Here is a 20,844-nt window from a genome sequence, read left to right as displayed (position 1 = left end):
TGATCAGAAATCAGCTCCCTACTGAGGAAAAGCTTTAATGATCATCCTAAATGTGTAACTGCGGCCTGCTGAAAAACAGACCACTCCATTGTACAAGTTTGACCACAGAGTTCAAACTGATTCTCATCTACCAAATCAGCCAAAACTATTCAGATTTACCACCAGAGACCTAACTTTTATTTCTGTTTTACATCACAAGTTAAAGGGCTATTTGGGGAATCCAACAGGTCAAAGTACATTGTCTCTCTGGAGAATCTATACATTGGAAGTTAATGTAGTGTAACATTGTAAGAATCAATGTGATAAATGCCTCTTACTGTATTATCCTTCAGCCATGAACATATTCCTCGTATTGCCCTCGACAAGAGCTTCCATAATAAACAAATTGATATTGAGAACACGACACACACAGGCAGTGCATACCCATCATTGAAACCATTTCATGAGCAGAAAAGCTGTCATGTAGAGACCATTCATTTGCAATCAATGCAAAAAACATGAACAATATCAAACAGCCACGAGCCCTACTGAGAAAAATTCTGTTACCTACAAGCGCTTAGGTTGAAATGCATTGTTTTGGCAGAAAGCTGGTATGTGGTCACTCCACCAGTTTTAAAAATTGATGTTTTTTTCTGGATGTGGTGGAACTTTGCAAAGTTTGATGTGCTGATGATGTCATCAGGGTTATGTCTCTAGGACAGACCAAAACACATGCTTTAAGTTGCATTATGCTAGGTTTGGGTTTTTAAAGTCAAGATATCTCTTCTTCTGCTGCTTTGTTGTGGAAAGTTGTTGGATTATAACTAAAAAGCCCAATAGGTAAGACATCTCCTGCTTTAAATCATAAAACGGCATTACTGTATCATCAGACATTAAGGAAAAATGCTACGTTGCAGTGCTGGCTTCTCTGACAACAATGCAGCAGCCAGTTTGTCCTCCTCCTGTTTAAAGGTGAGGGTGCCTTTAAACAGGAGGACATACTGGCTGCTGCATTGTTGTCATAGCAAACGACACGGCCGTTTTGGACGCCCCCTTAGTTTGCCATATATGAAACCAGTTATCACAGTAAACCAACAGGTGTTGAGCCATGGAAGTGGGCAAGTGAACTGGTTCAGATATAACTGGTTCTACCCAACCTAAAAATCCTCTGCAATTTTAGAGATAGCAAAAATAGAGAGAGGTTAGAACGCAGAACGTTTTCAAGACTGATGCAGATGCTGGTTAAACACTGAAGCTTCTGTGTCTGCAACATGGCAACCTGTGTGCACATTTGCTCTAGGAAGGAGGGGGCGGGGAGAGACAGCTCCCTCCAATGTTTTGAATTTGGACTGCAGTACCAATTCTAAACACTAGGTGTCAGAGTTACAAATTCATCCTTTAACCACCAGCCTAATGTTAAACATTTAGATGCCCATTAAAGAGAAGCACTTTGAAATATGGCAAAATATGAATGAACACAAGGCCCAGGCTTACAGTGACTGTGTAATATGAGAATCCCAATGAATAAGTTACAACAAAGTAAAAACAGTTACACAGCAGGGGTAGTCACACTGACTCAGCCTTTACAGTCAATCAAATGGGAACACGTTTATTGCATACATTATGTCTTAAACTTAAATAAAAGTTACCAGTGCAGGGCTGGTAAACAGAAATGTTCACCTTTTAACAATGAATGCACATTTTCCATACAGTTACCCATTACCTTCTTCAGTGTTCTGCCATCTTTACAATCTAAGACTTGCTGACAAACTGGATCAGGTTCCTTATGTTTAATGAGGCGCAGCAGAAAGAAAGAAAACTGACAAACTGCAATGTTAGTCACTGACAAAGTTGACATGTTGGGTGAACTCTACACGTTTGTCTACTGGCAGATCGGACCAACATTTGGCACTTGCTGGGTGCTCATTACTTATCCTGTGTGCATATACACACACACAGACATACACACACACACACAGACAGACATACACACACACACACACACACACACACACACAGAGTAGGTCCTGTGTTTGGGAGCATTACTTTCGTCTTCTTTTCTCTTTTATAAGCTGGCATAAAAATCTAATGTGAGCCATAATTTAAAATCTAGAAACAAATATACATTTCTCTACATTAACAGCAATTTTACAGCCATAGGGCAGACAAAACAGGGTTGCGGCTATTTTTAAAAAATCTCTGAAATAAGGACCAAAGCCATCCCCCTTTAGTCTGGTATGAAATATACGTGGATAACATTTGGGAAAACAACCAAAGACTTATAATGGTATTTCAATGTAAGACTTTGAGCAGTGCTGTATAATATGTGATGTGTCTGTGAGCTTTCTGTTGTCGTTTCAAGTATTGAACACAGCAAATCAAAATCATAATGCGACTTTTAAAAAGGAAGAATCACTTCAGGAATCTCCAGTTGCTACTAAATATATCACCCACATACATTATGCCTCATGTTTCCCTGTGTGTAATTCAACCCTGGTAGCATTTCATTATAGCTAGATTCACAGTCCAGTTCTTGAGTATCTATTTTACAACCTGGAATTGACGCTCAATTCATTCTATACTCAAAATGGGGACAGGATTGGTTATTTTCAAACTATTGACAGGATAGAATAGACATACATATTTAGAGAATTTTATATATTAGCTTAGTATATATAATATACAAACATTATACATAGTCTCTGTGACCGGGTGGAGAGAGACTGAGAAATAGGCAGGATTGAACCTTCAGTCTCTGTCGGGTTCCCAGTGTGTGTGCGTTCATATCCTACACCCCCCTTTACACCCAAACTAGGACCTGTGTTTGCCGCCTGGGTTCCTAACTCAACAGGATTTTGCTGAACCAACTCCTCTGCTTTGCTCCGCAGTCTTGGATAACAGCAGGTCTGATTTGGTAGGACTGGGTAAACACAGGTTACTATAACTATTGGATAGTGTTGTATATATAGAATAGTATATCAATGATTAAAAGAACTACAGCTGCAAAACTTGAATCTTGTGTGAACAGTGCCAAACGTGTACTGAATCGAGAATATTATTTTTAGTATGTGAACGGTCAAACTGAGGTTGAACCTGAGTCCTGTGTCATACACAGGCAGTGGAAAGGCGTGTGCATGTACATCTCGGTGTGCACAGCGGAAGACCGATGAGAAACAGAAGTTGCACCCCTGAAAGAAGGAGAAAGAATATCAGACACAGAATAAATACATGGTATTACCAAAAAAAAGAGAAAAAAAGTAGCCTCCTGTTGGGACTCACCGTACTGTGTCACATGGTTCGGCTGTACTGTATGCCCGTTTTGGAGGCGATGTTGGACCAGGGCAGGAGGGAGCGGAGCAGGGACTGAGCCTGTCGATACAGCCTCTGAGGGATGGAGCAGGGGCTCAAGCTGGCAAGTGTGGAACCGATGTGCTGGATGTAGTCAGTGGAAAAGAGAATTAAGGAAAAGACCCACTTGATAGGTCTGTGTGATTGCCTTATAATAAAAAGATAAATGCATATGAGCATAACCTCACTACAATCTGGACGCTTTAGACTCATATGTCAGCTCCCACAGCTCCTACTTTCATTTTAACCCCTCTCAAACATTGGGCTCGCACAACGCAGGCCTGTTGAAGTTTCTAAAAGTAGTATGGAAGAGCATTCAATTATGAAGCCCCTCTCCTGTGGAATCAGTTTAGGAGGACAGACTCCTTCTGTACTCTAAAGGTAGGCTTAAAAAGTTTCTTTTTTTTTGGATACAGCTTATAGTTAGAGCTAGCTCAGGCACTCCCTGCATCAATCTCTAGTTATGCTGCAATAGGCTTCCACTGCTGTGACACACTGAGCTCCCTATCCTTCCTCTCTCTTTCAGTAAACATTTATATCCTGTTTATTCATGTCACTGTGTCTGTGTAGATACACTGTGTTACTTGTTCTTTTCCTGCTTCAACAAAAGGATATAATATTGTCCAGGGCGGGTGCCCCCCATTGATGTAGAGCACATACGTGAATCCGTCTTTGAGGACTCCTCGTATGGAGTAGTAGTAGGGCAGGTAGTGGTGCTGCCTGAAGTCCCTGTTCTCATAGAAGTGGATGGCAGTGTTGTTGGTGGTGAGAACATGCAGGTAGATTGCTTTGCAGTGGTCCTGGGCTGTCGTTGAGATGTGCTCCTTCAAACTGTCCAGCAGTAAGGAGCCTGAATGGTGGAAGGAGAGAGAACATGTGAAATGAGAGAGGGTCTACACTGCATGTATTGACTCTACTGCTGTAGCGTTCTCAGGAATGAATGCACATGAAGCTGCTGTCAAGTTTGTTTTGAAGCGATTTGTGTTCTCACATTTGAATTTAGAGTGACGAGTGGATAAAAACAAAACAGTGTTGGCTGGTGTGGAACAATTGCGCTGTAGTTTTTAATTATTTGGATAGTGGGTATATTTAAAAGATCAGAAAGGAAAAGTAAGTTGCAGACATGCACCCATCACTTTCATCTAATACAATCTATCTATGTATATCTGTGTGTGTGTGTGTGTGTGTGTGTGTGTGTGTGTGTGTGTGTGTGTGTGTGTGTGTGTGTGTGTGTGTGTGTGTGTGTGTTCCAGTACCTATGCCATGTTTCCTGAACTCTTTGACCACTCCCAGGCTGAGGATGTAGGCTACCTGTGTATCCACAGGGAAACTGGAGGCCAGGATGTCTCCATCCTAACACACAATCCACAAACAAATACAGAGAAAAATGTACACATAAGACCAACCTTTCTCTATGACTGTGAAAGTTTCTTGTTATTTCACCTTAATTTAATTCGTAAATCCTTGCTGGGCTCAAAACCTCTCTATTCCAAGAATGTCCTGGCCAAGACAAGCAGCAGCTCTTATCATCCCCAACAGAGTTTGGATTTGATTCAGTACTAAATGGACAATATCACTGATAAAATGTCAGTGAAGTGATTTGGTGTCTTTCTAAACATGCTGTATGCTCCCTGAGGACACTGCAGATTACATCTTTGCATAGGCAAATTATCCACGGAGAGGCAGACTCCAGAATGCAAAAACTAACCCACAGGAAAATCAGCTTTGAACGCAGGTGATTCATCATCTAAGTTGGATGGTTTATAAAAACTTTAGTCTAAAATGAGAACAGTAAATTTTTGGTAAGCACACATTCAGGATGATCTTAACAACTATTTGTCTTCCAAATCTCAATAAAGCATTTTTTTTTTTTTTTACAAAGAATGATAGCCATAATAAGAACTAAACAAAAAATGTAAGACAAATAACAACAATCGAATTGGTTGGATAGAAGACTTGTACACATTCAAACAAAGAAACATTTGTAAAAGAGAAAGGACTAATAAGTTAGTGGCAGCCCTTCTTTCAACAATTTCATTCGCACCGCCCTGTAACGCTTTTATTTCTTATTCTGTAATGACAGAGTCAAACTCAGTCAAGGGCTTGCGGCTCATCTAATTAGCAGCTAAAAACAGCCTCTACTATGTGTATGTGTTCCACTTACACATTTCCTAAGGGCATCTGAGTGAGAGAGGATACACTGAACTTACAACAAACTCAAAGACTTCAGAGAATTAACGCCACAAAAGCCTCACAGCTGAATAACAGAGATGAACATGGTACCTCTTTGTGTACTTTGGTCCGGCCTTTGATCTCGGCCACAATCATTCCCACAATGCCTCCTCTGAAGGTGGCAGCGAGGGAGAAGAACTTCTTGTTGGAGGTTATGTCCTGATACCATGAGTCTGGGTACCTGCAGTCAAAAGTCAGATAGGTAACAATTCATGTATGGGGATAAAAATATATATCGGCATTTGTTACACAGTCCTAAAAACACATAATGGCCGAGGACAATGACATACCTTCATTCTGCAAATATTATTTGTTATGTCTTACAGCTAAGACTGTGACAAGTAATGTGTAATGCTGTATCTGTAAGAACCAAGTGCAATTTATGTTTGTGCTACAGTCAACTAATTTGGGTTGCACGAGCGCAGTGTTTAAGTGTTCAGCAATGCAAATCAGAACAATACAAAATGTCGAATCGCTTTTAGTCACTTAAATAGATTTTGCATATAGACGTCGTCCACTGACACACCTGAAGTGACACGAACATGATTAGAAAACTCTAATTTTGACACAGATTTGGTGAAAGACGTCTGACACAAGTTATGGATCTTACTCGATTGGAAACCAATCACCGCAGAGCAGCTTGACACTCTCTATGTCATCGTGGCAGAGGAAGCGGAGCTGGACTTCACTGAGAGCTGTGGGAGGCACCACGTCACTCATTCACACCTGCGGGGACCAACAGACAGGTTCGGTGAGTTTCACAGAGTCAGTTATTCTCATGTGCCCGTTGATAAGGAGAGTGAGCAAAATGAAAAAACAAAAACATCTGGGTGAAGTTCTGTCACATATGAAACACAGATACATTTTCTACCTTTTGCTTTCTATGTATGCATAGTTTAAGATGAATTAAAAGGTGTTCCCACTGACATCTTCATTCAACTCATTGAAATCATCCCATGTGATCGACCCCTGACAGGATCAGACCCATAAATCATCATAACATGTGTTACATTGTGTTTGTTTTGGAAACGAGCGCAACAACAAAGTGAAAGAAGCCTCACTTCATTAACAGATCATAAATCCACATTCACACAGAAACAACATGAGTCTTTAAATCACCTGTGGTGTGACTGCAGACATTTACACCTGCTTCTATGCTTATTGGTTACTTGTTGTTGAACCCTGCTCACATTTAAGCTGTAACTTCAATGCAAAACTTACGTACACGACCAGAAAGGAAAGCAGACAAAACGCAGTGCAAAAGGTAAAGCAGGTTGTAACAAGCAAAACAACTGCCTCTCCTAATTAGCATGCATGCTAAGCACAGCTTGCGCTGCTAAGGTTTCTGCTGCTAAGCTAACGTACCTTGTTTCAACACCTGACCCGGAGGAAAGTCGAAGACAATTGTAATCCTTTGGGTGTAAATCGACACAGTGTACTACTCCGGACACAGCATAATAAAACACCAGTTTATTCTCGACTCACACGACCGTTTCATCACTGTTGCCAAATGCTACACAGGCAGCTAAAGTAGCCAGAGCGCTCGCTGCTTAGATAACAGCTGGACGTTTTGCTTCCTGTTTGTGCCCGCTACGCTGGTGACGTCACTCTGACACGCCTTCAGTCTCGTGAAAAAGTTGGTTGGAGTCAAACACGTTCAGTGCTTCATCGCCGCCTGCTGGGCTGAAGTGTAAACTTAAAAACACAACGCACATTCTGATGTACCCAATTTTTTTTGTTGTTGTTGCTTGGATGCCACTTTCTGGAAACAACAATTATAACATTAAAAATGAACATTGCTGAGGTGACACCCATCTCTTAACCTCCAGATTAGAAGCTACCTGACATTTAATGAGAAATATCTTAAAGAGCCCAAGAAGTTTAACAAAAATAAGGCAAAGTAAAAATCATTGACTCTACCTTTATTTATGATTTGTATCTGTTTATAGGTTTTCGACATAAAGTTCAATTGCCTCGTTAAAATGTTTAAATTGCACAAAGGCTAGCTTGTCTTTATAATTTGATCTATACACAATTATTTGCACTTGTTCAAGTTTAATAATCTTTCAGTCAATAATGCTTTGCTCAGATGTCAATTCATGAGACAGACTCTGTCCATATGTATTATACACATTTTTTGGTTAAATTTCAAAATGATTCGTAACCCCTTTGTTACCCCTTTGGTATTTCTCCTTTCTTCCAAATCAACAGGAACATATTTTTATTGAGTAATTCCAGCAGCTGTACATCAACAATTTCAAATGTCGTATGAAGTACAAAAGTCACTTTATGACTTGTACATTATATGTAAAGAGTAAAATGTAGTATATCGTATATACAATTTAAAGAAGTGTAACTATTAACATTAACAACAAGCCATACTTTGGGACCTGAAGTGCATAAGACAACATGTCTGTTTATCAGTAATAATGTCGTTCATTTAATGCAGAACATTGTATTTTTTATTTGAAATCATGTTAAATGCCAAAACTTTCCATCACAAACAACTTTAAAACAACTGACTTTATCACCCATTCTTGCCACCTGTTGCCTTCTCAATGCTTCTGCAAACACTGCGGGTAAAAATAGCCGCAAAAAATATCTGCACGCTGTAGTTCAATAGATGAGTATGGCCTGACCAGGTGGTATAATAGATACAACAATATTTTTTGGAAATTATTATAAGAAATTATTATATGTGTTGTCATGTAAAGATTATATCATAGCTGCACTTTTCATTTGATATCCACATGAAAAATAAAAGTGTGAAATAATGTCAGCACCTGTTTAAAACAATGACAGTTTTGAAGGTACGTGTTTTAAGTTTAAATTTTCCACAGCACTTTAATTTCATATTGTATTAATTATATTTTTTGTCCTTTGTTAAATGTTTGTGCATTATTACAGATATAATCATAGTGTCAGCTCTACTGTAAAGTACAGAAATTAGTCTTAAATTCCTTTCAGAAAATATATTTTGAACTTTGTGTTTATATTAAAATGCATTTTTTTCAAACATATATCTTAATTTTCAAGCAATGTCAAATGCTTTGAAATGCAAACATTTAAAAGTCAATAATAAGAGTAGAATATTTATCAGACAGCCTCTTCCATCAGTTGGCAGGCGGCAGTAGCTCAGTCTGTAGGGACTTGGGTTGGAAACCGGAGGGTGGCCGGCTCAAGTCCCGGTGCGGACCACATATGGAAGTTGGTCTGGTAGCTGGAGAGGTGCCAGATCACCTCCTGAGCACTGCCGAGGTGCCCTTGAGCAAGGCACCAAACCCCCTCCCCACCATCAACTCAGGAGTGCCCCGAGTGATCCTGTTTCTGTGTGTGTGTATATTTCAGCCTATGTGTGTGTTGCATGACGTACAGAGTGTAAAAACTGAAATTTCCCCTTGTGGGGATTCAATAGAGTAAATCTCTTAATCTTAATCTTTCAATTCTTCCGTGTTGATCCTTAACCTTCTATAAAACCATCAATCTACCTGTAAGGTAAATAAACATTTGTGCACGTTTACATTGTAATGTCACCCTTGAAGTTGTTGTCTCTTGTGGCTCATTCTGTTCAACCACAGGAGCTCTATCAACATTTCCACTGGATTCTACACAATGTGGCCTACATGTAGACATTAAATTATGCCCAAAAGCAATTGACCTCAATGACTGCCATGTACACCAAAACCCTGGATACCACCCACAACATGCCTCCTCTCTTGACTCCGCCCCAGCAGCACCAAGTGACATGCACTTGCAGGTTAAAAAAAATAAAATATCTTCAGAGACACTAGAGGTGGTTCAGCTCGGCTGTTGTAGCGAGACCTCCTGGGATCACACAAGGAAACCTCTGTGTTCTGCTTAACAACAGTCTTCCTTGTTCCTAATAAAGACTTTGAAGGTAAATATGCACCTTGGACTCTCCTTTGACACAGAAACAGTTAATACAATGCATGAATGAATGTGCTTTATTCTGCATTTATTGCTTTACTTTACCTTACAAAATAATCTGGCTATACCCTGCTGACAAAATGTAAAACAGTATATGAAAGATTTAAGTGACAAGTGATTTACGACACTGAAGCTTCTGCTTGAAATATTTTTGTTCAAATAGCACTTCCTCACCGGTGGACCAGGGATAAAGTATTCTACTTGTATAATATTTTACTTGGACTTTTAACTTGAATTATGCCTCGACAAAAACACATCTAAGCACATGTCATGTGTCCCAGGCTGCAGGTGTTTCCTCTGTCTCTCCCTCCCACAGTACAGACACATTCAGGTTCCCTTTTCATGTAGGAAAAGTTTAGCTTTCTCTAATCTCTCACACTGTCCATGTTTCTCATATATAAGCAAGACCTTCAACTACAAATTGCTATTGCTCTTTGTCATATATCACAACTCTTTGGTCCAGAATGCATCTGGTGTGTGCATTGGGTCTCTTTCTGGCCCTGCTGAATCTGTCCTCCTCTCTGCTGCTGGGAGCCTTCAATATCAAGTCCTATGGAGACAAGAAGGCCTCCAACACAACTCTGATGAACCTCATCAGCACGGTCAGAATCTTCTTATGGAATCCAATATTTTTGTTGCTTTGACTGTGTCCCACATTTAAAAAAAAAAAAAAAAAAAAAAAAACAAGAATTGAATTGGCTTGTATTTGACTTCCCAAAAAACTAACTGTGATTTTTTTATTTTTTTATTTCTTGTTCAGAGTAATTTTGATTTTAAAGGAGCAATGCAGCAATTTCTCTTAGTATTTTACATCCACAATATACTTTGAATGTAAGTCACTTTGGTCCTTTTTTCCTAGAACAATATTGAACTGCAATTGTTTTGTTTTAGATTGTTCACCGCTATGACATCATTCTGATCCAAGAGGTCAGAGACAACGATTTGTCAGCCACCACAAAACTCATGGAGCATGTGAATAAGTAAGACCAACAACACATCATGATATGGTTTCATAAAAGGTCAAAATGTATAATCATCGTCTATTTGTCGTGTTTATGTGTGTATTGTTTGCGTGTGTTTTCTCAGAGGTTCTCCTCAGTTCAGGTACAGTCACATCGTGAGTGAGCCTCTGGGCCGCAGCACCTATAAGGAGAGATATCTCTTCCTCTACAGGTAAACAGAAGGGCATAGACCAGAGTGATTTGATAAACAATCTTATTGTGATTCTAGATGCATGATTGTAATTTAATTTGCATGTCTTCCTTAAAGTATCAGTGGTTTCTTCGTTTAATGTTGGGCAGTGAATTAGAGCATGGCACTGTAATTTACAATAACTGGTGCCTTATTTTTTGTATGAAAATAAATCAAACAATTAATCAGCATTATTAACCGCCAGTTTTTTTTAAGTTATGCAAAATGTTTGAGTAACAAATTCAAAAGTTTGCAAATTTGCAGTTCATAAACTTCAACCATGTTTGTTAAATTCATTTAACCGATGTTGCAAAAAATGTTGGACCATATAAAACATGTTGGTTGAGCTTTATTTGCCGTACCCTGTACCAGTATTACTAAATCTTTTCTGGAATATATTTCATGGTAAATACAGTGTGTAAAATATTTGCCTGCACACATGCACCACTTTCACTTGCTAGCATATTTCAGGATCTCCTCTGTTGCCCCCTGGTGTTGGAACGAACTTCCAAACTCCATTCGATCTGCAGAGACCCAGCTCTTTCATGAATACCTACTACCTTGATGATGATGACGACGGTTTTTATATTATTGGTGATGATGATGATGATAATGATGATGATGACGATGGTAATGATGATGATGATGATGGTGTTGTTTGATAACGACGACTTTTAAGATGGTTTCTACACTGACTAGAGCTCTCAAGAACAGCCATCAATGTTGTGCTCTGCCTCTGTGTGCAACGCCTGTCAGCACCTGTGTGTCCAATCTGACTCAAAGCTGATCATTTGCAATTACTGACATTGTTTCCTCTTTTCTAGATCCTTTCTTGGATTGTTCTTACTCTCTGATGTTCTTCACTTTGAAAAAAAGTTTCTGCTAAGTGAATTGTAGAATTGAAGAATTGTCGGATCAGCACATCTGCCCTCTAGTTGCCATTAGAATGTACATGGCTGATATAGTTTAATCTAACAAAGATCTAAAATGGTTTTTTTTGTCTTTCCTGTCCAGAGAGCAGATGGTGTCCGTGGTTAAAAACTACACCTTTGATGACGGCTGCGAGCCTTGTGGGACGGACACCTTCATCAGAGAACCTTTCGTCGTCATGTTTTCCTCCAACGCGACTAGTAGGTTCTGGATTTTTGCCACCACAGCAGAGGTTGATTGTGCCTTTTCACCATCAACCAACAGTGATGTAGAATGTCTTGTTTATATGATGATTATTGGACGAGATTATAAGGTCTGCTGGTCAACAATGAATCATTGCCTTGCAATTGTATGCAATGGTATCCTGCCAAGTTGCACTTTAAACCCATCAGTGTTTCTCCCTGTGCACAGTTTATATTCTTTTCTCACTTATTCATAATCATTGTCTTCTGCTTTGCAATCTTTGTGCACGTTTTCATAAACTGTGAATCTTAGTTGTCATTTGTGCATTAAAAATCCATAACTTGCTTCAGCCACATACTACCACCAAAGAGGCTTCATTTCTACCAATTGGGTTTGCCATTTAAAAAAAATACTGAGGTTCAGCTTGTTCTCCTAATGCATCTTTTCTATCGTGTGTCTTCTAGCTGTGAGGAACTTTGTTCTGGTCCCCCAGCACACCTCTCCAGATTTCGCTTTGGAGGAGACTGATGCTCTGTATGATGTGGTGTCTGATGTCCGCACCCGCTGGAACACCAATGTGAATACTCTTCAACAGCTTTACAAAGACAGCCTAGCACAATTTGATTATTTAGTGAGAGCAAATGAATAAGGAGCGATGCAAAGAGAAAGTCCGTTAAGTTACATGGATGAGAGGGGTTTAACCTGTCTTCTCTTTCTGCAGGACATCGTGCTGCTGGGTGACTTCAACACAGGCTGCAATTATGTGTCAGGCTCCGACTGGCAGCAGATCCGCCTCTTCACTGACAAGAGTTTCCACTGGTTGATATCTGATGAGGCTGATACTACAGTGTCACACACTAACTGCCCTTATGACAGGTACCAGACCTTATGACAGGTACCAGACCTTATGACAGGTACCAGACCTTATGACAGGTATGCAGACACTCAGCCAGTCCATGCGGGCAAATAACTGAACCCCAAATTGCTCCCGCTGCTGCCTCAGTGTGAATGTGTATGAAGGGGATTAGTTAATACTGATGGACACTTTACATAGCAGCCTCTGCCATTACTGTGGGTGAATGTGTTAAAGTGCTTTGAGTCGTCAGAAGAGTGGAAAAGAGCAAGTTGAAGTCCATTTTAACAAGTCAGTTTACTCACATGCATGCAGACACTTGAATGCACATGTTCACATGGACTATTAATGCTACCCCTCTTTCTGAATTTGTAGGATTGTGGTCACTGCTGACATGATGAAGGGAGTGGTGCACGGCAGTGCAGATGTCTACGACTTCATGGTTGACTTGAATCTCGATCACAGTTTGGTAAAAAACAATTTCAGTGTAGTAAAGGTCACTATTTTGTTACCTTTCACTTCCCTATTTCACCTTACCTCACTTTCTTCAGTTTACTTCCTGGTTTCTTATGTACTTTCCTTTCCCTTGATTGGTTGTTGGTTTCATAGCAGTTCAGCAGTGATGTATCAAACATCCCTTGTGTGATTTTTCTACCCCTTTTATTGACCTTATTGACTTGAATTAAAGAAATATACCTTTGTTAAACACAAGTGAAGTTTACTGGCTAGACATCTGAATTCTGACCGGATGCCCATTACGGTCATCATGCTGTTAATTTAAAGTCTCTTCTTAACATTAAGCCTGAATGCATCTGTGAAACAAGTCAATTTAGCTGCAAACTATAAAAAGAGTCTAAAAGAGCAAGCTGAGGGTCCTATTTTTCCTTAACTCTAGCGCTTTGATTTCACAGCGCAGAAGAGAAGAAGTGTATTGTGGGTGGTATCAGTGCAGACACGGGTGGTTAAAGGTGAAACAGTTTCTCTCAGAGGTGTGTTTGTTCCTATATTATTTAAAATGTTGATTTACCTGAACATTTCTGTTGCATTAATGCTATCTTTTGAGCAATTGGGCTAAGGAAAAGGTTACTATTCAATTAAAGTAGGATAATATTCAAACATGATCAGTGCTGTGATACCTGGGTTTGAATTCGACCTGTGGCTCCTTTTGCATATCATTCCCCACTCTCTCTGACCCTAATTTCCAACTCTATCCACTGTCCTATAGCTTTACGATTAAGAAACACACAAAAAAACCATCAAAAATCACAGCAAGGTAAAGTCCTTTACTGAAGCAGATGAAAAGGTATTTTGATGGCCTGTTCAATTTACATTTCATTCAAAACTGCTGTTTAAGATAATTGAAGCAATATTCTGCATGTCAACTTTCCTACAATGCCTCCTCTATGTCTTTCAGGCATATGCTGTCAGTGACCATTTCCCCGTGGAAGTGAAGCTGGCTCCTTTAGCCTGAGTCCTGAATCCAACAACCCTTCCACAAGCCTCCAGGCTGAATCTGAATCTCGAGTATTCTGTGGATTAACGCTTGCAAACTGTGCAGCAATGAACAAGACCAAAATAAAAAAAAGACAAAATATTTAATTGAAACTTCCTTCTTCCATATCTGAAGTTGATTCACCTCTTGTGTATTAGGTTGCAAACAAATCTTGGCACATATACAAAGACTATCTTCCTATCGTGTTAGATAAATGTTTTAAACATAACTACACCAATAAATCCTTCTACCAAGTAGACATTTCAAAAATAAAAATGACTGATGATATATTGTTACAGGTAACAAAGGTGTAGTGGAAAAATACTATCTGTCTGTTGTCTTCGTTTGACCTTAAAAGATTAGGATGTTCGTGCGTCATTTAGCAATTAGAAACTGTTTCTCTGCATGGCCTTGGTCTGTATCTCCAACAGGAACACTCCTTAGGATCTGGGTACAGCATGACCCTAAATCAGTGCCCTCCTGACAAAGGAGTTTCTGTTGGTGTTCCTCCGTACCAGGTGCCTTATAGAAAGAAGCTTGCATAGATAAATCACCAGGCAAACTAGCAGAAGGCGTAGTCACCAGGGCAAGCTGAAACCAATGACGATGTATCACTCATGTATATGTAATATACCTACACCCTGTGAAAGTATAAATATGCTCTGCAACCTGGACTGCCCCGGGAATCTTTGATGCACTTGTGACTGATGTTACTTTTGTAGCTGATTACCCCTTTTGCAAAATAACTTTCTACTATATGCAATAAAATACACAAAGACAAAAGACTTTGACTTGAGATCAAATGTTATGGAAAAATCCACAACAAAGGTCTGGTCAATAGGATCATTGCAAACTCTTGAGGTCATTAAAGTACTTCACTGAACAGTCACTGTCCAACTGCAACAACCTCAAGAAGGTCTGTAAAGCTCTCAATATGTGAAAGCAGTGGGATGAAAATATAGGCTAATAACCAAGACAGATTTGGACTATAGAAAAGGTGACACAGGGTTTATAACTATAGCTATGAAACACACACAGGTCTATCACAGGGTTTTAAGTGTTCATTTGCTCAAACATAAACTTAAAATTTTAGCAAACACATATTTTTGGCTAACATAACCGTAGTATTGCTTTTAAAGGCAAAGAGCATGTGGTGGTGTTTTAGGATACATTGTAATATACCTACAGTATGCAAAAGATGTACAAACCTATTAGCTAGCTTGTGTAAGCTAGCTAAAATAATAGTTCTGTCCCACATTTACCAAACCCTGAGTATTCTGTGTTGGTGCTTTTAATACAGAATACCATGTAGGAAACACAGAGGCTAACTAGATACACACTTTGAACATAACTTTTATGTTAAATTTATGTTATTGCTGGGGAGAAAGGTTTTAACCAACAGTTTTCAGGTTAGCATTAGCTTACATTAGCTAGGTAAGGCCAATATCGAATTCTAGCAACAGCTGACATATAAACACACAAAATCCACGTTTCTTTGTCAGAAGCACACATTTATTAACTTATTTGACAACATTTATATTAGTTAAAATATTACTGCAAACTTTAAGTGCCACTGCATATGAACCATGCTACAGATGTAGCCAACGTTTAGGGTGGGGCTTAGCGGAAGGTCATTCTTATTCCTCAACCATTTGTACAAAAAAACTTTATTTGTGAGTGAATCATTGGCAAAATATTTCTGAGTATTTTAATGCCCTGCTAATTTGGTCTCTGCCTGGTAAGAGGGGATCAAACTCTTTATTGAACATGTGATTTTTTTTTGCTGGTAGAACAATGATGTGAAAGAGAGTTGTAGAGAGCTTTATTTAAGGACCATAGCACCGATGAAGACATTAAACAGAAGGCAAATAGTGTCGAAACACTGTGTGTGTATGTTTGTTGTTTAACGTGTTCCTCTCTTTTTTTAGCCCTTTCTCTTTTTAAGCATCTCAATATACATGCGGAGAGACTTCTGAATGGAGTCCTTAGTGATGAAGCTAACAAAATTGTTGATGTCCGCCTCTCTTTCGGACCTGAGTTTTTCGACGGTTGGCTTCCTCATCATGGACTTGGTGATCTGTCTGGCATGATCTGTAAATTGAAGAGATACAAAATGTTGCTCAGTGATTCTGTAGAGTCGATTTGATGGATCTCAATTGGTCTTACAACTGATTGTTGACTAAAGCCTTTTTTAAACTGTGATTCAGCAACAGTGTCATAAAAAAAGGAAGTGGGTTGTTTAACCCTTCAACAGCGAATGTGCAGTGATGATTATTAAATGACCATGTGCAACTCTGTGTTGTGTTGTCAGGGTCCACACTGGCTGTAAATTTAAGTTCTCTCAAATGTAAACTGCTTTTACTAAATATGACATAACAACTATGACTATGAGTGACTTAAGTCCTTCATTACAGTTATTTATACAGCCCTTTATTATTTGTTTGACATGAAACCATGTTTACACAATGTTCCAGTTTCTGCCATAGTGTGAGGAATTTGTCCCACAGCTTCTTGCAGTGAATAATCACTACACCTTAAGAAAGGCTGCTTCATTCAGCTGTGAGTGTGACTTCGGACAGAATTAACTCCGTGGCTGAGTATGAGTAAGGAGGTCCAGCTTGAGAAATGCCCTTTCTACATCACTACTGTAGGGTTAAAACCTCCTAACAAACGACTACCACTAGAGAATGCTTTTAAATTGTGTTGCTTTCAGTTTCATAGATTGTTTTTAATTTAAGAATGCTTATCAGTTGTTTTAATTTAGCTTTATAGTTTTAAACATAGGGTGTTCTTTCCTGGCATGCTGTGATGAATCATTGTATATAAAAAAAGATGAAAGATCCATATCTTGTTGTGTGTGGAAGAAAACACACAGATTTATAAACATGACTTCAGATTGGAAATAAAGACGTTTGCCATAACAAAAAAAATTATCATGTGATTATGCTATGGTATTCTAAAACCCCGAACCCTCTATCTTGTAGGTGCTAAAGATATTAGAGTGTACCTGGAATAGCCAACCACTTCTTCATGGTCTGTGCTGCTGTGGTGAGGACCTGGTCTTCTGGGACCAGCTGGTCCACCATGCCGATCTTCAGGGCCTCTGACGGGTTGTAGAGCAACCCCAACTCCAGGGCCATCTCCGCATGTCGGTGGCCCACTGTGTTGACGAGGGTGTCCTTAAACCTGCAAACGGTTGTATTTGTTTATTGTAACAAGTGTAAAAGATCAAGAGAGTTCTTTGATCTTTTGTACAGCTAATACTATCATAATCATAATCATCAACATTCCCACCACTTCCACAGCTATACTGTCATCCAGAGAAGTCCTTACCAAAAAGGTGCAACGATACCGAGCTGCGTTTCATTGAGGCCGATGCTGAAACGAGGGTTGTCTGCCATTATCCTATAGTCACACGTCAGAGACATCAGACAGCCACCAGCAGGACTGGAACCCTGCGAGCGGAGTGGCAAAAGACAAGGGTGAATGTAAAAACTCATCACCTCTGGTGTGATACAGGATCTTCAAGGAACATAGTAGAGACAGAATGCAATTAAGTCCTAATCACACTGGAGGGGAAAATGATCTGTCTCCATTAACTTTGTATTACATGAAGGTACCTTGACGTTAGTTTTGACTTCATGACATCAACAGGAAATTGCAGAAAAGCTGATGGTAAAAATTACCAACACGGTACAAAGCCAGAGCTATGTTTTCCTGAACAACAAAACAGAAAATCTGAGCCTTTAAGTGGATAAAAGAAATTTGACTCGAGGCATCAGCAGGAAGAATTGATTCATTTGGACATCTGTAGAGCTTGAAGCTAAGCTATACATAGCCAGTTTTGATCTTTGGAGTTTTACCAGCCATTCAGTGTGATCACGTCACCAAAACATGTGACCAAAATGGACTAAATGTCCAAGTCTTAATTTTACTTGTTAATATTGTGTTTTTTATTAGCCAAAGTTAATTTGTTAGCATCTTCAACAATTGGCTGCATATTATTGTGCAGAAGCTTCCCCTCCAGTGAGCATGGATTTGAGAGTGTGGAGGGTAACACTCGTGTGGTTTTACACGTACATTGATTGCAGCAATAGTGACCATGTTGGAGCTGTACATTTTCAGCCACATTTCCTGAACAGCTTTCCAGAACACTCCACAGCGCTCCGGACTTTTCCCGTACATCTCCATGATGTCCAGACCAGCTGAGAACACCTTTGGCTGGCTCTAAATCAAAACAATAAGCACAAATACTCTGGGTGAGTATTCAAACACCAAAGCCAAGAAATGTCCACAATTAACTAACAAGAATTAAAGCACTTTGACTACTATTTCCTACAAATTCAAGAGACAGATCTAATACCTGCTACAGAAAGACTCTGCTCTTATCTAAAGGAAAAGATTTTACTGCACCGAGGTGATGATGAGGCCTCGGCAGCTCTTATCCATCTCTAGCTTCTCCACGTTGATGCAGAACTCAGTGAGGAAATCTAAACTGAGGCTGTTGACAGGTGGACTCTGCATGTGCAGCACTGCCACGCCTACAGAGAAAAGGGACATGCTACTTTTATTACCTGGATAGTCTGGATATTAGAACTTAGTATATTTTGGGTGTCATCTGTGAATGAGCGCTTCCCATGAACAAAAAATAAAAAGAGAAAGAGGGAAGGGATGGAGATGATGATTACATCTTTACCTGTGCTTTGGTCAAAATCTACTTTGACCGCAGACGAGGAGGAGTTGTTCCTTTGCTGAGCGATGAAGGCTGGAGACACACGCACTCCGCCATGACTGCTGCAGGAGGAGAGCTGAGACAGAAGACCTAAACACAGAAAAGTGTTAGTGTTGATGAAGACACTTAAAACACAAAACAAAAAAACAAAAAACTCTGTAAAACAAAATCTATATATTTATCTCACACATGTTTTCTGCATAAAGTACAGAATAGCAGCTTCAGTGTTTAGCCAGCTCTGCATAGGTCTTGAAACTGCATTCTCACCTCTCTCCATTTTTCACAAGCATCTCAAATATTTATCCTAGTTTTACCACGCTTTTGGTCGTGTGGCTTATTAGAAAAATGCAGAATCAATTTGCTTGCGCGCTTCCAACACCTGTAGGTTTGTGTGGGGGTGCCGCCTGCTTCTCTGGTCACACAGAAATCGAAACTAAGGCGCCCATACTGGCTGCTGCATTGTTGTCAGAGAAGCCAGCACTTCTCATAGCATGTTTCCTTAATATCTGATGATATAGTAAGGTAATTTTAATATTTAATTCAGTAGATATCTTACATATTGGACCTTTAAGAGATTTTTGTTAAACTGACTCTCTGAAGATGTATACTTCCTGTCCTGAAATAATTTCAATCACAAGTGTTGGCTTGCTTTGTGCAACAGATCCTCTCAAGTCTGGGGTGCTCAAATGTCCAGCCGTATCTGTATTTATTTTTAGTTTGTGTTGACTAAACTTATGGTGTAACATCATTACAAATACTAAACTCAACACTATAAAAGGCTTAACTAAAGTTACACTTCAACATCAGCTAACCTTGTATTTTAATCATCACTAATTGATGAGTGATTTCGTCAACATAATGTGAAAAAACATACATTTTCTTAGACCAAAGCTAGAAGTGATTCAATAAAAAAAAAATGAAGATATGAAATAAATCTTAAAAGTTTATATTTCTGAAGCAAAAAAAAGTCCACTGAATGTTTAGTGAGATATTATTGACTAACTTATATTATTTCAATTAAATATGTAATGCAAAATGATCTTTTCCGCTTTCATTTTTCAACAGAGCCCCTGAAGACCCATAAAGTTAAAAAACAAACAAACAAAAAAAAAACCATATGTATAGAGCCTTTATAAAAACTAAAAACGCACCTCTTCTACAAGTTAATTATTTTGTGAACACAACATATAAACTTAGGCGCACAAGATTGTTTAGGGACTTCAGGGGATGCATAGGTAGATGCAGATGTTGAAATAAAGTCTAAAGGTTTATGTCTACCCTAAAGTGTCCTGTGACCTTTGTCCCAGTTTGTACAGCTAACACCGAGGCTCGCACAGCTAGCAGCCAAATAACACTTAAGAAACTCTGTCAGAAAGACTCATATTTAAAAGCATGCAATCAAATCTTCTCTTTACAATGTGGCTACTCTCACACATGAACACATACTTGAAAGACCGCACTTGTTCCTCAATGCAGCTCTCAATGCCATCTTGTGCAGATTAGTTCCGTAATGGTCAGTGAGCAGGAGCAATCTTCTTCTACTTGGCTTTTTGTGTTTGTTTGCTGTCTTTGATGGAGTCTTGAAAGAAGCGCCACCGCCACCTGCTGCCTGGGAGTAGGTACTGAATACATATCTATAGAAAGAAAATAGAAAGTCATTTTTGGTTGGAAAAAATTTGAGCTATAGGCATAGTAATTAAACAGAAGTAATGGGACAGGATAAACCTTTGTATAAAATTAATAATTAATTCATTAAAATTAAGTAAGAGTTCCATTTAAAATACATGTGAGATGTTCTCCAAGTGGTGTACCATATTTAGTAGGAACAAAAGCAATTCAGCAAAAAATAAAGTGTCCAACTATTCCCTTTAATTTCACAGGCTAGCTGATATGGAGCTGGTTTGATGTTACATGTGTGCAGCAAACCAAAATCATAATCTTAATCTTCCATTCATG

The 20,844-nt window shown here is 39.1% G+C and overlaps 3 protein-coding genes across 5 annotated transcripts; 1 reads left to right on the top strand and 2 right to left on the bottom strand.

Moving 5' to 3' along the window:
* Positions 1 to 1,469: 1,469 nt before the first annotated feature.
* Positions 1,470 to 7,154, bottom strand: naa60 (N-alpha-acetyltransferase 60, NatF catalytic subunit). Its single transcript, XM_020652064.3, has 7 exons — positions 6,925 to 7,154; positions 6,170 to 6,285; positions 5,611 to 5,740; positions 4,584 to 4,680; positions 3,943 to 4,177; positions 3,259 to 3,424; positions 1,470 to 3,167 (listed from the first exon to the last, which is right to left on the bottom strand). Exons 2-6 carry the CDS (start codon positions 6,277 to 6,279, stop codon positions 3,268 to 3,270), a joined length of 729 nt encoding a protein of 242 aa, XP_020507720.1. The 5' UTR covers positions 6,280 to 6,285; positions 6,925 to 7,154; the 3' UTR covers positions 1,470 to 3,167; positions 3,259 to 3,267.
* A 2,146-nt stretch (positions 7,155 to 9,300) lies between these two features.
* On the top strand, positions 9,301 to 14,263 carry dnase1 (deoxyribonuclease I). 3 transcript variants are annotated; one of them, XR_010668885.1, is made up of 10 exons: positions 9,301 to 9,457; positions 9,971 to 10,109; positions 10,399 to 10,487; positions 10,594 to 10,680; positions 11,713 to 11,828; positions 12,276 to 12,388; positions 12,533 to 12,687; positions 13,040 to 13,133; positions 13,890 to 13,967; positions 14,079 to 14,263. XR_010668885.1 is itself a non-coding variant. In XM_020652049.3 (9 exons), the coding sequence occupies exons 2-9, from the start codon at positions 9,972 to 9,974 to the stop codon at positions 14,133 to 14,135; spliced, it is 849 nt and encodes a 282-aa protein (XP_020507705.1). In that variant the 5' UTR covers positions 9,301 to 9,457; position 9,971; the 3' UTR covers positions 14,136 to 14,263. The 3 variants fall into 3 exon arrangements, 2 of the variants coding, with proteins under 2 accessions (XP_020507705.1, XP_065820963.1); XM_020652049.3 differs by lacking the exon at positions 13,890 to 13,967; XM_065964891.1 differs by lacking the exons at positions 13,040 to 13,133; positions 13,890 to 13,967; positions 14,079 to 14,263 and adding an exon at positions 12,745 to 12,985 and having other exon boundaries at positions 12,533 to 12,706.
* A 1,383-nt stretch (positions 14,264 to 15,646) lies between these two features.
* eci1 (enoyl-CoA delta isomerase 1) lies at positions 15,647 to 20,448 on the bottom strand. The gene is made up of 7 exons (XM_020652030.3): positions 20,335 to 20,448; positions 18,853 to 18,978; positions 18,570 to 18,697; positions 18,237 to 18,383; positions 17,490 to 17,611; positions 17,164 to 17,342; positions 15,647 to 16,247 (listed from the first exon to the last, which is right to left on the bottom strand). The coding sequence occupies exons 1-7, from the start codon at positions 20,375 to 20,377 to the stop codon at positions 16,081 to 16,083; spliced, it is 912 nt and encodes a 303-aa protein (XP_020507686.1). The 5' UTR covers positions 20,378 to 20,448; the 3' UTR covers positions 15,647 to 16,080.
* Between the last annotated feature and the right edge of the window lie 396 nt (positions 20,449 to 20,844).

The sequence above is a fragment of the Labrus bergylta genome, chromosome 16, assembly GCF_963930695.1.
Source record: "Labrus bergylta chromosome 16, fLabBer1.1, whole genome shotgun sequence".
NCBI classification, from domain to species: domain Eukaryota; kingdom Metazoa; phylum Chordata; class Actinopteri; order Labriformes; family Labridae; genus Labrus; species Labrus bergylta.
Note: the sequence above shows the minus strand (reverse complement) of the source record. Positions and strands in the feature narration are given on the sequence as shown.

What these genes read in the sequence shown, in the direction of transcription:
- naa60 (XM_020652064.3), bottom strand. Translation starts at nt 6,279, where the DNA reads ATGAGTGACGTGGTGCCTCCCACAGCTCTCAGTGAAGTCCAGCTCCGC. An exon ending in GGTGATTGGTTTCCAATCGA is followed by an intron (nt 5,741 to 6,169) that starts GTAAGATCCATA and finishes TTTTGACTGCAG; the next exon opens with GTACCCAGACTCATGGTATC. An exon ending in GGACCAAAGTACACAAAGAG is followed by an intron (nt 4,681 to 5,610) that starts GTACCATGTTCA and finishes ATTGTGTGTTAG; the next exon opens with GATGGAGACATCCTGGCCTC.
- dnase1 (XM_020652049.3), top strand. Translation starts at nt 9,972, where the DNA reads ATGCATCTGGTGTGTGCATTGGGTCTCTTTCTGGCCCTGCTGAATCTG. An exon ending in ACTAACTGCCCTTATGACAG is followed by an intron (nt 12,688 to 13,039) that starts GTACCAGACCTT and finishes CTGAATTTGTAG; the next exon opens with GATTGTGGTCACTGCTGACA. An exon ending in TGAATCTCGATCACAGTTTG is followed by an intron (nt 13,134 to 14,078) that starts GTAAAAAACAAT and finishes TATGTCTTTCAG; the next exon opens with GCATATGCTGTCAGTGACCA.
- eci1 (XM_020652030.3), bottom strand. Translation starts at nt 20,377, where the DNA reads ATGGCATTGAGAGCTGCATTGAGGAACAAGTGCGGTCTTTCAA. An exon ending in AGATTTTGACCAAAGCACAG is followed by an intron (nt 18,698 to 18,852) that starts GTAAAGATGTAA and finishes TTTTCTCTGTAG; the next exon opens with GCGTGGCAGTGCTGCACATG. An exon ending in GGTATCGTTGCACCTTTTTG is followed by an intron (nt 17,343 to 17,489) that starts GTAAGGACTTCT and finishes AACCGTTTGCAG; the next exon opens with GTTTAAGGACACCCTCGTCA.